Raw genomic sequence first — 13,998 nt, 5'->3', positions numbered from 1 at the left:
GAGCAATTCTAGTGCGGCAATCAACTGCAATGGAAAATACATTCTTACACCAGATCGAACAGTGCATTTGGATCCCACAGTCTGATACCAGATTGTCCAGCACTGGACAAGGGCAATGATACTGCAGGAAGTGGGCATCTTCTATGAGTGTATAAAATTACTAAATACGAATGGTAGGATACTTTTCAGATATTGGCTGTGTGCTACATTTATTCAGAAAAATCTTCCACTAGGGGTATGAAGTGAGACACCAGGGAGGCTGCCGACAGACTGTGAAGGGATGGGAAGGAATATCTGAGTAGGTCGAGGACTGAGTGCTAAGAGGGGCCAAGATCTGTCCCTGCTAACTCTCATCAGGCCGCCCTGCGGCCACCCGTTACCATTTACAGCTCTCTGATTTATTATTTGAGGGTACTTTGGAAGTGTACTGAAATCAGCAATGCCTCACCAATGCATTACCAAATCAGCATAACTGATTGTGAGAATGGTGAGCATGTGAACCAGGTGTGGGTTGGCGGTGTTATTCAGCAATGCACAAGCCAAATCCTTGTCATGACTCTTTAGCGTACTGCAAATACTCTGTACCAAGAACAAATATTGAAAATCTAAATATTCTATTGAAAAATTAATCTCGTCTCATTCAGAATGCTGGTCCACCACATACAGAAAGTTGAGGCTAGGGGGGTTACGGGAACGAAGGATATATTGTAAAAAGACTTCCCACCTGCCCAACATTATTACTGGAACAAAAACTCAAGAAAAACACGTTAAAGAGATCTTAATCTAAATCGCTAAATTTATATCTTTGGAGTATCATTACTTTTACAGTGGATAATTTGAGGTGAATACAGAACATGCTTACCTATCTGACTGCAGTTTTGTAGTCTGGTCAATTAGCTGTTGGGTTCTTGTTTTCGTGGCTTTTAGACGGTCTGTCATGTTCTGAACGGCATCATTCATAGCCGAAACATCATTATGGATTGCATCTAATGCTTCTTTCACTTCCCTAAATGATGAAAGGAAGTCCTGTAAAAAAAAAAAAAAAAAAAGGGAACCCACATTCAGAAGCAAGTCAACAACTCGCGCTATTATTGAGAATTCTTTAACAAGTATGACACATATTCAACCTTCAGCTCTAAATATAGAGAACAGATGGAACTGCTTTTTGGTGTAAAGTGTTCATGAGACCTTTTTATGCAATGGTGGCAATCCAAACTGAAAACTTCACCCTTTCAAGCGACAAACAATTACAACAGATGAAATACGCAAAACAATTACTAACACCCTACTTTACTCCAGTCTCTCTAATACTAATCACCAAGTGCCAGTATTTTATTTCCATCTTTCTATCTGTTTATTTAGGGTTAAAGAGTATAAAGGTCCTAAGAAACACTAAAACTGGGCAAATGTGGCATAGATCATGTAGTTAGTACCCTGTCAAATACTTAATATTCATGATAAATATTATGATTTGGAAAAATCAACAGGACAAACATCAAACACTTTTACACAATTTAAAAATATATAAAAAATAATATTTATATAGCTATGTGCTGGCCATTTAGAGTTTTTAATGACTCATTATCTCTACTCATGAATTTCTCTATGATATAGAAGGAGTTCTTAAGGAGAAATATCTTTCTTCTACATTTGAAAACATTTTTGCAATCTGTGAGATATTTTATATCCATGGGTAGATTGCTAAAGAGTTTTATAATTGCATCTTTCACCAATTTATGTTAGATTCACTAAAAGGGTAATGCAGATTATTTTTCCTTCTAGTGTTGTACTTGTGAATGTCTATTATTCTGAAACTTAAATGGATTCTTGATAACAAATTTCGTAAGAGAATAAATGTAGTCTACGCCCACGGTTAATATTCACAGCTGATTAATGAGGTACCTGTAAGCTGTACACATGTGAACTCCGCCCATGATTATAATTACTTTCTTTTGGGTGGTGAATACCGTTTCCTCACGTGAGGAGTAACCCCAGAATATTATTCCATAAGACATCAATGTGCAAGATCTATTTATTGTATGACATGCCAGCAGCATATATGCACAAATTGTCATTACAATGCAAAGGAATATCTACACAAATATTCAAAATAATGAACTAGTAAATAGAATATTTCTTATACATGCAAATGGTCAATGTGATATGATTACAGGTACGTGACACGTATCATGCGAGACAAGAAGCTATTGGTTACACATTGATGTACAGGTCTTGGATCCACTTCATAACTTGAGGTATGGATTCTATGAAGCCCTCTTCTGATCCACTGAATTTCGTAGTAGAGTACACTCTTGTGATGTGGTCCAGAGTTTGTTCAGGTGCTCCACAGTGACAGCTTGGGTTATCTACGAATCCCCATTTATAGAAAGTGGCCTTGTATCTAGTGTGGCCACTTTGGATACAGTTGAGCTTAACCCAGTCTTTCCTCGCAAAGTCGAACCCTTTTAGTGCTTTTGAGGGGTGAACTATAAAGTGATAATTACTGACTGAGTTCGTCCACTCCTTTTCCCAAGCATCTGTAAGGTTGAAGCTATCCTTTCCTCTTATGTAGTGGTTATTTCACATTGGGTTTCGGGTCTTCAATAAGTGATTTGGTAAATTTCTAATAACGTCTTGAATAGGTAGGTATTTTGTGTCATGTACTTGTGTTAATTTTTTCCCATTCTTTAACAGATATTTTTTGCCATTTAGTTTTGGCAGTGCTATGTTGAAGATGGCGGAGAGCCATGGTACTGGGGTAGATTTTAATGTCCCAGTGATAATACGCATGGTATTTTGGAGCTGCATATCTACCATGTTGGTATGGTGACTTTTCTTCCAGACAGGAGCACAGTATTCTGCAGTGGTGTAGACTATTCACGTCGCTGCTGTTTGCACAGTTGATGCATCTGGACCCCCAGAACTACCCGCCAATTTCCTAGTAATATTATTCTGTGCTTTGAGCTTCTGACCAACATTTTTATGGTGTCCTTTGTAGGTCAGGATCCTGTCCACTGTTACGACCAAATATTTAGAACGGAAGTTGTGTTTCGCCCTCTGTTGGTCATATAACATGGTCAGACTTTCTTTGGCGGCTTTATTGTCGAGGTGAAAAGCGCAGACTTCTGTCTTAGAAGGGTTGGGATGCAGATGCCACCTTATGTAGTATTTGTTAAGAACTTCAAGGTCATCTGTTAAAGTCTTTGCCCCTTGTTCAAGACATTTTCTTTGCAGTGCTATGGTCAGGTTGTCAGTGTATCTGAATTTTATGCTCACTGTGTTAGGCAGTAGTGGTGCTAGAACTAAGCCTTGAGGTAGTCCATTCTTGATTTTTAAAAAAGTTAATTATGACCATTCCACTCGTCACTTTAAAGTGGCGACTGGTGAGCGTGTTCTTCAGGAGAGTCGTGAGCCGAAGGCATGGGATCGATTTCTTCAGTTTCAGCATGAGCCCATCCAGCCAAACAGTATCGTAGCCAGCTGTTAAGTCTATGAATGCCACTGATGGTTTCAGTCCTCTTTGAAAGCCAGCTTCTATGTATGATGTCAAAGCCAGTACTTGCTCACAGCAGCTACGGTTATTGTGGAAGCCTACCTGGAATTGTGCTATCACTTCATCTACAGCCATATACGAGGGCGGTTCAGAAAGTAACCTCCGATTGGTCACAGTGCGGGTTGTGGGGGGAGTAGCGACGCCATCTGTGCGTTCACGCACTCAACAGGTCAGTCGGCATCAAGCCGTGGTCGAGTGAACGTCGTACCTGCGCTAGTTTAGTTTTTGTGGCAGTTTGAAATGTGTGCTGCAATAGAAAACCCCGCCAAATGTGAAGTGCGTGCTGTCATAAGGTTTTTTACAGCCAAAGGATATTCTGCAGCAGCTATTCATCGTGAGCTTTGTGCCGTGTACGGACCAAGAGTTATGAGTGAAGGAGTTGTCCATGAATGGGTACGTTTATTTAAAAGTGGACGAGAAAACGTTCATGATGAAGAGAGGAGTGGTAGACCATCATTGGTGACTGACGAACTCGTTCAGACAGTTGATGCAAAAGTTCGTGAAAATCAACGTTTCTCAATGTCGGAGTTGTCTACTGGTTTTCCACAGATTTCTAAGACTCTCTTGTACGAGATAGTGACAGCAAGATTGGGTTATCGTAAGTTCTGTGCACGATGGGTGCCCAAAATTCTTACCGACCACCACAAAACTCAAAGAATGGCTTCTGCATTAGACTTTCTGTCACGTTATGAGGACGAAGGAGAACCATTGTTAAACAGAATCGTGACCGGTGACGAAACCTGGATTAAGTACGTGAACCCTGAGACAAAAGAACAATCAAAGATGTGGGCACATTCAAATTCGCCTACCAAACCAAGAAAAGCCTCGCAAGATTTTTCTGCCAGAAAACTGATGGCAACGGTGTTTTGGGATGCCAAAGGGGTGTTGTTGGTTGAATTCATGGAACGTGGTACGACCATTAATCAAGACGTGTACTGTGAAACAATAAAAAAGTTACGATGGGCTATACAGAACAAACGCCGTGGTATGCTGACTTCCGGTATCGTTTTTTTGTACGATAAAGCCCGTCCTCACTCTGCTCGCAGAACAACGGCCCTTCTTGAGTCCTTCAAGTGGGACGTTATCAACCATCCACCTTACAGCCCAGACCTGGCGCCAAGTGATTATCACCTCTTCATGCATTTGAAGAAATGGCTCGGGTCACAGTGGTTTGACGACGACGAAGAGCTCAAAGATGCGGTCACAGGCTGGCTCCAGGCACAAGCGGGTGATTTTTATGCAGAAGGAATTTCAAAGCTTGTGAAGAGATACGATAAGTGCCTCAATCGCTATGGAGACTATGTAGAAAAATAGTGCAAAGATGTAGTTGTAAGATGTATATATTAAAATATTTTTATTTAACTTGGTGTATTTTTTTAAATCAACTGGAGGTTACTTTCTGAACGGCCCTCGTAGATACGGTTGTGTATGAGTCATTCCAGCAATTTGTAGCTTATGCTCAGTAATGCTACTGGGTGATAGCTTGCTGGATCTTTGGGTGATTTACCTGGTTTGAGTACTGCTATAGTGTGAGCTACTTTAAACTGCTGTGGGATCATCCCGGTGTTGAGAAAGTTGTTGTGAAAATCTCTTAGCTAAGGGGTGCCGTTCTTCCCTAGGTGTTTGATGAATTCTGGGAAGATCTTGTCCATGCCAGCGGTTCTATTTTTGAGGCTCCTAATGGCTTTATTTCTAACTCTGTGAAAGTGTTTGAGTAACAGGGGTGAGGTTACAGATTTCTAGTCATTCCATTTAACCCTTTCTTTACTTCAGCTGTAGCTGTTCAGTCGAGAGGAACATTTTCAGCTCATTGTTTAATGTGTTGTGCTATCTGTGAGGTCCTTAAGGTTGATTCACTGATGATTTTAGTAGAAGCAGAGCCCAATTTCCATAGTAGTGACCATGCCTTTCTGTTGGGTGAGTAAAGTTCAGCTCTGATTTTAATGTTTTCTATCTTTGTTTCCATTTTTGGTTTAATGATTTTACTATTTGTTTTCCCTTTTTGTTATCACTGCTCTCGCTGTGCTCTTGGTATAGCTTTTCAGTGACTTCATCCCAGCAAGATATATATTCCTTATGATAGCCTCGGGGTATGTTTCTCTTAGCAGCAGTGATAATCATCCTGATAAATCATTTAAAGTTTTCTACTTCAGGTTTGATGCATTGAATATTGTCTTCAATTTCTTTGGTATATAATGGCCAATTTGCTTTGTTAAATTTCCATCGTGGATTCCTGATGGTGTTTACTAGGGGGAATTCTATCCTCATGTGACTAGTGTAAGCCTGTGCTGACTGTTTGGGAAGTTCTTTAGTACTTTCTATGTATGGGGTACAGGGATGTTATTAGTGTCCTTGCTAACCATACACAAGTCTGGGTTGGTGTTTGTATTCCATCTTGCAGATTGGAAAGTTTTCAGGTCCTTGGAATCATATCTCACATATAGATCATCTTTTTCTATCCACTGGGCTACTTTTTCACCATTTTCATCAGTGTTGCTGTAGCCCCAATTTGTGTGATGGCTGTTAAAGTCCCCTATACATATGCAAGGGTGAGGGAAGGTGGGAAGTACAGAATTTCCTCAGGTTGTTTGGGTGGTTTGTAAGTAGCCGTGATAGTTATACCATAACTTCGATGGCTATTGTTTCAATGTCATGATGCTGCTGTTCTGTAATTTTTCTATGGTGACAGGGTGTTCCTATTATATATAGCTGACCCATGGTTAGCAGATGGTTTGTGTGCTACCAGCTTATATCCTGTAACATAAATTCTTGCCTCAGGAGCTTCTGGTGGTTGGCGAGTTTTTTGAAGAGCTATTATGTCAATGGTATTATCAGTTGCCAATCTGCTTAGGTATCTGCATTTGTCTCTGGAGATTCCTTCTACATTGACTTGTAGGATATTTAATTTGGAACTAAAGTGCCTTGTCAGTTGGCATTTAAAAATGCAATTTTTGTCTTGCTTTTGCAGCTGCCGGTGGGGCCGTGGGAGATTGCTGATTCAGTATGGTCGTTGTTTGGGTAGACTTTTCGCTGTCCTTTTCTTGAAGGAAGTTGCCCAGGGTGCACCATTTTGAATATGCTATTTTCTATATCCCAATGCAGTTTTCATCAAAATGCACACCTAATAACTTACAATTTTCTACCCTATTAATTACTTCTTGTTGGTACTACGTTAATAGGTGGTGGTATACCTTTTTTTGTTTAAAACTGGACGAACTGCGTTTCTTCAAACTTTAAAACTGGCTTATTTGTGTAAAACCATTCAGTACCTTTCACAGATACATCATTTACAATTTTCTCTGTTGAAGCTTCTTTGCTCGCCTTTACAACAAGGATTGTATAACTTTAAAAATAAATAAATAAAAAAAACGAATTAATTCTACCTATTGATTCAAATAAAATGGCAGATCATTAACAAAAAGCAAGAACACTAGTGGCCCTATGACAAAACTGTGGGACTCCCACTGTATTTTTCCCGATGCAGATGATGTGGTGTCCCTCTTTGCATTATTTGAACAGCCTAGAGTAGGTTCCTGCATTCTGTTTCTTAAATAAGAACTAAACAAGGCATTTGCTAAAGTACGTATTCCATAAAAGTTAAACTTCTGTAATACAATATTATTGTTCAGTAAATATATAAATAGCTGATTCAGTAGAATAACCATTTTGAAATCCAAACTGTGATTGGCTATGTATGCCATAACTAGACAGGTGGGTGACAACCCTGGAGTAATTAACTTCTCAAAAATTTGAGGAAATGATGTCCTCTGAATTACTTCTTCACTGTACATTTTCTTTCTTCTCTGACTATATGCACACATTTTTCCACCTATTTTTAAAAAATAATTATTAAAAATATGTATTACACATCAACTGTCTTATATAATGTTTCTGTTCTCTTTAATAGAAATAATGTCAACTTCTATGACTGCTTTGCCAGTCTCTTAACAATATTCCACACTGATTTTATTTTGTTGTCTGATTTCTCAAATTCATTTAAGATGTGCATACTCCTGAAATTATTTGTAACTTTTCTTAATGCATTAAAGTTCTGTTTACAATAAGAAAGTGTTTCTGGGTCATTACTTCTGTCTGTTTTCCACAAGTCATTTTCTCATTGTGATGCTATAGATCAGTCAGTTATCACAGCCAGCCACGTTTGTTGGTGCCGCCAACACACAACCAAATTATAACATTATAATATGAAAGTATACCTCAAGGAATCCTATCATATTCCAGTTAACTTGTAATGCAAGAAATAGGGTCGACAGAAGCGTCCGATCCAACGCGTCGGCTTTGACCCGTGACGTAAGGGTGTTGCGTGTGACGTCATGACGGCGCGGAGTTTGGTTTGAGTGTGGCTGTCTCCAGTTCCGTTTTATCTTATTTTATTTACTTTTCTGATCTGTTCGTTCTATCTCGTAAGATTTTTTAAAATTTAAAAACACTTATTACTTATTTTAATTATCTGTTTCCTCGAGTTTCTGTTTTAGTTTACTATATTTATCTTTGATCTGTTCGTTCCATCCCGTGAGATTTTTTTTTTTCTTTAAGACAAAAAACACTAATCAGCTACTGAAGCATCTTTATCTTCTATGGGTTGCAGGGGTTACGACCCCTGGGGAGGTGGGTCGGTATTCATGCATGGCTGTCTTCACTTACACGTTGTAGGTACGCAAGGCGTCTAAATTTGTTTATATTTAGTTTGCCCCCCACCCAAAACACCCCATTTCCCGCGCTTGTCCCGTTAGTGTCATTAGGCTTCTTGTGGAAAGTGTGTGTGTTTGTTTTTGTTTCCGCCATATTTGTGACGTCATGGGTCAAAGCAGACGGGTGGGATCGGACGCTTCCGTACTTCCAAGAAATATATATGAAAACTAATAACTGACTTTATAATCTATAATAATCAAATCAATAATTGCAAATCTCATCCCACTCATGTCAAAAACAAAAGTAATCAATTCATACCTTCTGCCAAAATAAGTAATTGATTCAGTGATTCTCAGTGGCCACTGTATCTGATCACTCGATTGGCTATGGTCAATGGAAACAAATCGCCGACAGCAGCACACTGCTGAAGAGCCACTGACACCTTAAGTGCACTTTAACCCTTTCAGGCTTAAATCTGCTGCACCCTTCTGGCACTCTATTAGATGGGGGCCTTGTATGATATATATTTCAATGCATATTATGTATTAGCAAATGGTTTTATCTAAAAACTACAATATTCTGCACTGATCTTCATTAAAAAAGTTGCATTCCTCCAAGTTTTGTATAATACCCCCAGCTGAACCTCAAACAGCAGGAATGAACTGGATGTATGGAGCTGTAGCTTAATCAGTGATGTGTTTACATTTGCATATTATTCTCAGTTACATATACAACTGTATTTATTTCGACAATTTCAGTATAGTTATTGCTCTGATCGTAACCAAATAATTCTCTACAATCACTTTCCCACAAATGGTGTCTTTCTTATTGTCCTGCACAAGAAGTCTTTTGAGAGACTAAAATGGTATTAGGAGACGACTAAATATTAACGAAATTATAATTTGAGTTCAATGTAATGTTTATACCATGATGCTTCATTCCCATTGAATGTAAGATCACTAATATACAAACTATTCATATAACTTTTCTTGACTGATTTGCTCTCCATCTTTGTGACGGTAGTAGCATCTTGTGCTGTAAGTTATTCTAAGCATCTCCAATATGGCGCCTATGACATCACTACATACACACGGCAACAAACACGAAAATACATATAAATAAGACAATAACATCTCCCTCCAAAAATACAATCAAACTAACGGGGCAACCACGGAAAATTGGGGGGTTTTAGGGTGAGGACAGGCTAAATATAACAGAAAAAAAACACACCACAATCCCAAAACACAAAAGAAAAAAAAAAATTACAATAGTCCACTACACCAATATAATCTGCAGGAATCTGACACTTCCCTTGACCTATATAGGTCAACCACAGGTGACAATACCAAAACACCAATACCTACAATTAAAACTATGAAAATTGGAATCTGACATTTCCCTTGATCAATTCAGATGAACCACATATTACGATACCAAAATACCAACACCAACAACCACGAAAATGAGAATCAGTCATTTCCGATGACCTATGTAGGTCAACCACAACTATTGATAGCGAAACACCAACACCTAGAACTACGAAAAGAAAACCACAACCTCAAATATCTGTAAATCAAACACCCCTATACAAATTAAAACACATTCAGTACACTATAAATACACAAAACATCACAATTCAAGAAGAATAAAATAATAATAATTTACTGCCAACAAATTCTGGCGCTGCAAACTAGGTCGGCCAGCTCATTCCCCTCCCCCCATCCCCCACACACACAACAACAACACCTTTACGTTGACCCTGTGAATTCCTAAGGGACTGAATTGCCAAGGTCACCGGTCCCTTGGCTTACAAACTACTTAAAGTAACTTATGCTACGAACAAAACACACATCCACGCCAGGAGGGGCCATGCAATCCGTGATATGGTATCTCTCAATTATGGGAGAAATTAGGTCCTGATTCCCATTACATCATCATACATAGGATGACTAAAAATTTCCATTTGTTGTGATGAATGGCAGCTTGCTTTTAATGTAGCAATATTAATGTTGATGAACATGAGGAGGAAAAACAATCTTGTAATGTTTGAATACAGTATTAGAGCAGTTTGCTACTTGACACAGTCATGTTGTTTAAATATCTGGGCCTTATACTGCAAAGCAATATGAAATGGAACGAGCACCTACAAGTAGCAGTACGGAAGGCGACTTGTCAGCTTCAGTTTATTGGCAAAAGATTAGGAAAGTGAGGCTCACCTACCAGCGAGACCACGTATAGAACACTAGTGCAACCTATTCTCGAGTACTGCTCAAATGTTTGGCATCCCCACCATGGGAACTCAAGGAAGGTCATTAGAGGTTGTTTCCACAAAACACTATTGACAAAATTTTGAGAAATGGCATTTGCAGCTGACGGCAGGACGATTCTACCATTGTCAACAAACATTTCACGTAAGGAACACAAAGATACTAAGTGAGATAGTGCAGTGTTTAGCACACTGAACTCACATTTGGGAGGGCGACGATTCAAACCGTGTCTAGCCATCCTGATTTACATTTTACGTGATTTCTCTAAGGCGCTTCAGGCAAATGCTGGGACGGATTCTTTAAAAGGGCAAGGCCTACTTCCTTCTCCATCCTCCCCTAATCTGATGTTCTCACTATTTGGTCCCTTCCCCCCAAATCAATGACAACCAACCAACCACAAAAATATGAGACATTAGACCTTGTATGCAGGCATACAGACAGTTGTTTTTCCCTCAGTCCATTCGTGAATGGAAAAGGAAAGGAAATGAGTAGTGGTACGAGAAGCCCTCTGCCATGCACCATAGAGTGGCTTGTGGAATATGTATGTTGGTAGAGATACATACTCTCTACAAATTCATATTTTCCGGAATGTACGTACGTAAATAATTAACAAACCAAAGAATTTACAAAATCTGCTGGAACTTTCTGTTGACATGAAAATAAAACTAAGTGTCAAATTGACAAAAGGGCTAGAACGTGTGTGTTCTCAAGTCTTGGCTGTAGTAAGACACTGATCTGTGGCCTAGCGTGACGTCTAGGTCAGATTGGGTGGTGATTATTTGATTGCAACAACAATTGCCTCTATAATTTTACTTTCGTTTAACAAAGCCAGTTTCGACATTTGTCCTACAAAGAAATGTCAAAATACCTGAATCAGTTTTTACATCACATGTTGCTGACGTGGGTTAACTGATTCGCTAAATAATTCTCAGCAATATCAACACTCCATTATGTTCAGTGAAATGATTTCCATACGCGATAATCAAATAAAATTAAGTACTTACTTCGTTTATGGCCAAGCTCCTCTTTTCTATTTTACTTCTTAAATTACGCCTAGCTTTAAGAGTATTCTCAGTGAAGAACGATGACAGTTCTTTCAATGCTTCGAGTGTATCTTTGTCATTTTCCAAGCGAGTGTCTAAAATTTTAGATAAACGTCTTGCTAATAAATTATTTACAGCCTTGTCCGATTCATTATGACTATCACCCGCACTGCCGGTTGTTGGTTCTTTAATAACAGAAACCATATTCGTAAGTCAGAAATTCTCCCGGCTACAGCTTCCACGCATCAAAACATCAGACAGTATTTTGTCGTCCACTAGTTCCACTTCTACAGCAAAGGAGCGCTGCGACTGGAAACAATTGTGTGTTTACTGTTGAGTTGGGTGACAAACTGAGTGTGAGCGCGAGCGGTGTGCGATTATCAACTAGTGATTGGATGAGAGTAGGGGAAAATGTTAAATCGTGTTTATATATTGGATAATGGAGCATGTAGCGCGAAAGTAGAATTCTCGGATAGCGAGAAACCAAGGTACTAGGTTGTTCAGTATTTGTATATTCTCAATCGTGATGTAGACATGTGCGTAGCGTTTTTGCACTGCAAAGTTTGTCATGTGAGAGTGGTGTCTGAATTCATGTGATTTAGTACTAGTTTTCGGTTCATAATTTTTGTCAACATCGATTTAATTACGCAGATCCATTATGATGAATTAATAACGGTGAAACTTCTAAATTTCAGCAAAATTATATCTGGATTGAATGTAAATTACCGCTGAAAATTGTTTCTCCGTGTTACAACAACAATTGCAATGAACTACTTCTTTACTTTCATTCCCATTCCCCGTCATGCACTGTTGAAAATTTGTCCGCAGAATTGTTGCAGTGTTGTGTATTAGGGTCATTCCAAGTCAAATCAACAAATGAAACCATCGTTTTCAACCTTACCCTCTTGGATTTAAATGAAATTAAGGATGCCTATAGTACTCATAAATAGTACCACAAATTATTTTTTTCACCTTTTTCTGATAAAAATTTACCGAGTAATGGACTTTCAAAAATTGAAAAAAATGACAAATTTTCGACTCGCGGAGCAATGTTTTTTTTTTCTTTATAACTCGTGTTCTAATTAAGCTAGAACAATAAAATTTACTTAATTAGAAAGCTCTTTTAGTTTAATATATATATTGTTTATAAAAACAACATTGTTGAATTTATCGAATTTTGAAAAACTGTGTTTTTAAAATTCTCAAAAAAATATATGTGAAAGATACTTTACATCTATATATTCTGAAAGTTTCAACTTGGGATGAGCATGGGATCACTATCAAAAGCAATTTTACGTTTAGCACGATTCTCCAAAATCACAGTCTGATAGGCCTAGGTGAATTTCTATTATTTTGCGACACATAAAAATATTACAGTGTTAGATTTTGTTACATGGCCCACAAATTGTACTTTTGAAACGCATAACTGTTTATTAAACTTTGGTGCTAACTACTTATTGATAGCTGTAAAACCACGGGGGGGGGGGGGGGGGGGGGGGGGGGGGGGAAAGGAAACTATTTCTCATTTTAAAGATAACATGTAAAATGATTCTTTGGTTTTACTATCTGCAATCTATTCAGTATTTTATCTCTGGTTAATATTGTATACAATTTTCACCTATTGTTGAAAGTGACCCACACATTCTTTTTTTGTGAGGCAGGAATAGAGAAGTAATATTGTGGAGTGTTGAATATAGAAAGCTGGGGCATTCAACTTCAAAAACATTTTTTTTAATTAGTTTGTTCACTTGAGAAATATAAAGTGCCTAAAATTTCAGCTTTGTGCTGTAATACATTTAATGAAAAGGGTCACAAAAACCACAAGAAAAACTTACGACCTGTTTCACAATGGATGATAGCAAGAAAACCTTTCTTAACTTTAAATCAAAAAGTGTGTGACAACTTCCTTAAAAGAATTGCACACGTAGAAATTTGTGATACGTCTAGCACAGAAAATGATGATGATCTACTGTATTCTGTGGTGAAACAAGAAAATGAAAAGGTTTTATGTGATAGTGATGTACAAGACATTGCAGCAAGTGGGGCCTTAGTAAGGTTGAATGCTTCTTTGCAGTCCGTTGGTGGATCACCAATTAAGAAGAAACGACTCTGAAGCAAGATATCTGAAGGAGAAACTAATTAAATTAACTTCAACAATTCAAACAAAGCTATTATTGCTTCCTTCCGGAAAAGAAGAAGAGGTACATGATCATGCAGAATCTGAGATGATCAGTCAGCGAAAAGATAAATTTTGTACATGTACATCTCGAAGTAAACAGATGGAAATTCTTACCATTTTAGCTAAAAGCTGGAGTGTTAAGAAGCTTCAAGATGAATTTAATGTAACAAATTACATGGGTCAAAGAGTAAAAGATTTGGTGAAGGCCAAGGGAATTTTGTCTTCACCAAACCCAAAACCTGGCAAGACTCTTCATCAAACAACTGCTGATTTTGTTAGAAACTTTCATTGTTCTGATGAGATAAG

General features: G+C 38.2%; 2 protein-coding genes across 7 annotated transcripts in view; one reads left to right on the top strand and one right to left on the bottom strand.

Moving 5' to 3' along the window:
* The window catches only part of LOC124612254 (conserved oligomeric Golgi complex subunit 6), a 111,799-nt gene extending 99,971 nt beyond the window's left edge, over window positions 1-11,828 (bottom strand). Inside the window, exons 1-2 of the mRNA XM_047140336.1 lie at window positions 11,475-11,828; window positions 863-1,026 (exon numbers count right to left, since the gene is read on the bottom strand). Of these exons, the coding sequence (XP_046996292.1) occupies window positions 863-1,026; window positions 11,475-11,717 (407 nt within the window). The 5' untranslated portion in view covers window positions 11,718-11,828. The remainder of the gene's footprint in view (window positions 1-862; window positions 1,027-11,474) is intronic.
* A 3-nt stretch (window positions 11,829-11,831) lies between these two features.
* LOC124612255 (actin-related protein 6) overlaps window positions 11,832-13,998 on the top strand; it is a 112,267-nt gene continuing 110,100 nt past the window's right edge. For 3 of the 6 annotated variants that reach the window (XM_047140341.1, XM_047140343.1, XM_047140338.1), the window contains exon 1: window positions 11,848-12,001. Coding sequence is in view for 2 of the 6 variants with exons in the window: in XM_047140340.1 (XP_046996296.1) it covers window positions 11,925-12,001 (77 nt within the window). In the remaining 4 variants the exon portion in view is untranslated. Of the gene's footprint in view, window positions 12,002-12,169; window positions 12,189-13,998 lie in introns of those variants that run through there. The other 3 variants (XM_047140340.1, XM_047140337.1, XM_047140339.1) reach the window with 3 other exon arrangements.

Source organism: Schistocerca americana, chromosome 4 (assembly GCF_021461395.2).
Source record: "Schistocerca americana isolate TAMUIC-IGC-003095 chromosome 4, iqSchAmer2.1, whole genome shotgun sequence".
NCBI lineage: Eukaryota > Metazoa > Arthropoda > Insecta > Orthoptera > Acrididae > Schistocerca > Schistocerca americana.
The sequence above is the reverse complement of the archived record's forward strand: the minus strand, read 5'-3'. Positions and strand labels throughout refer to the sequence as shown.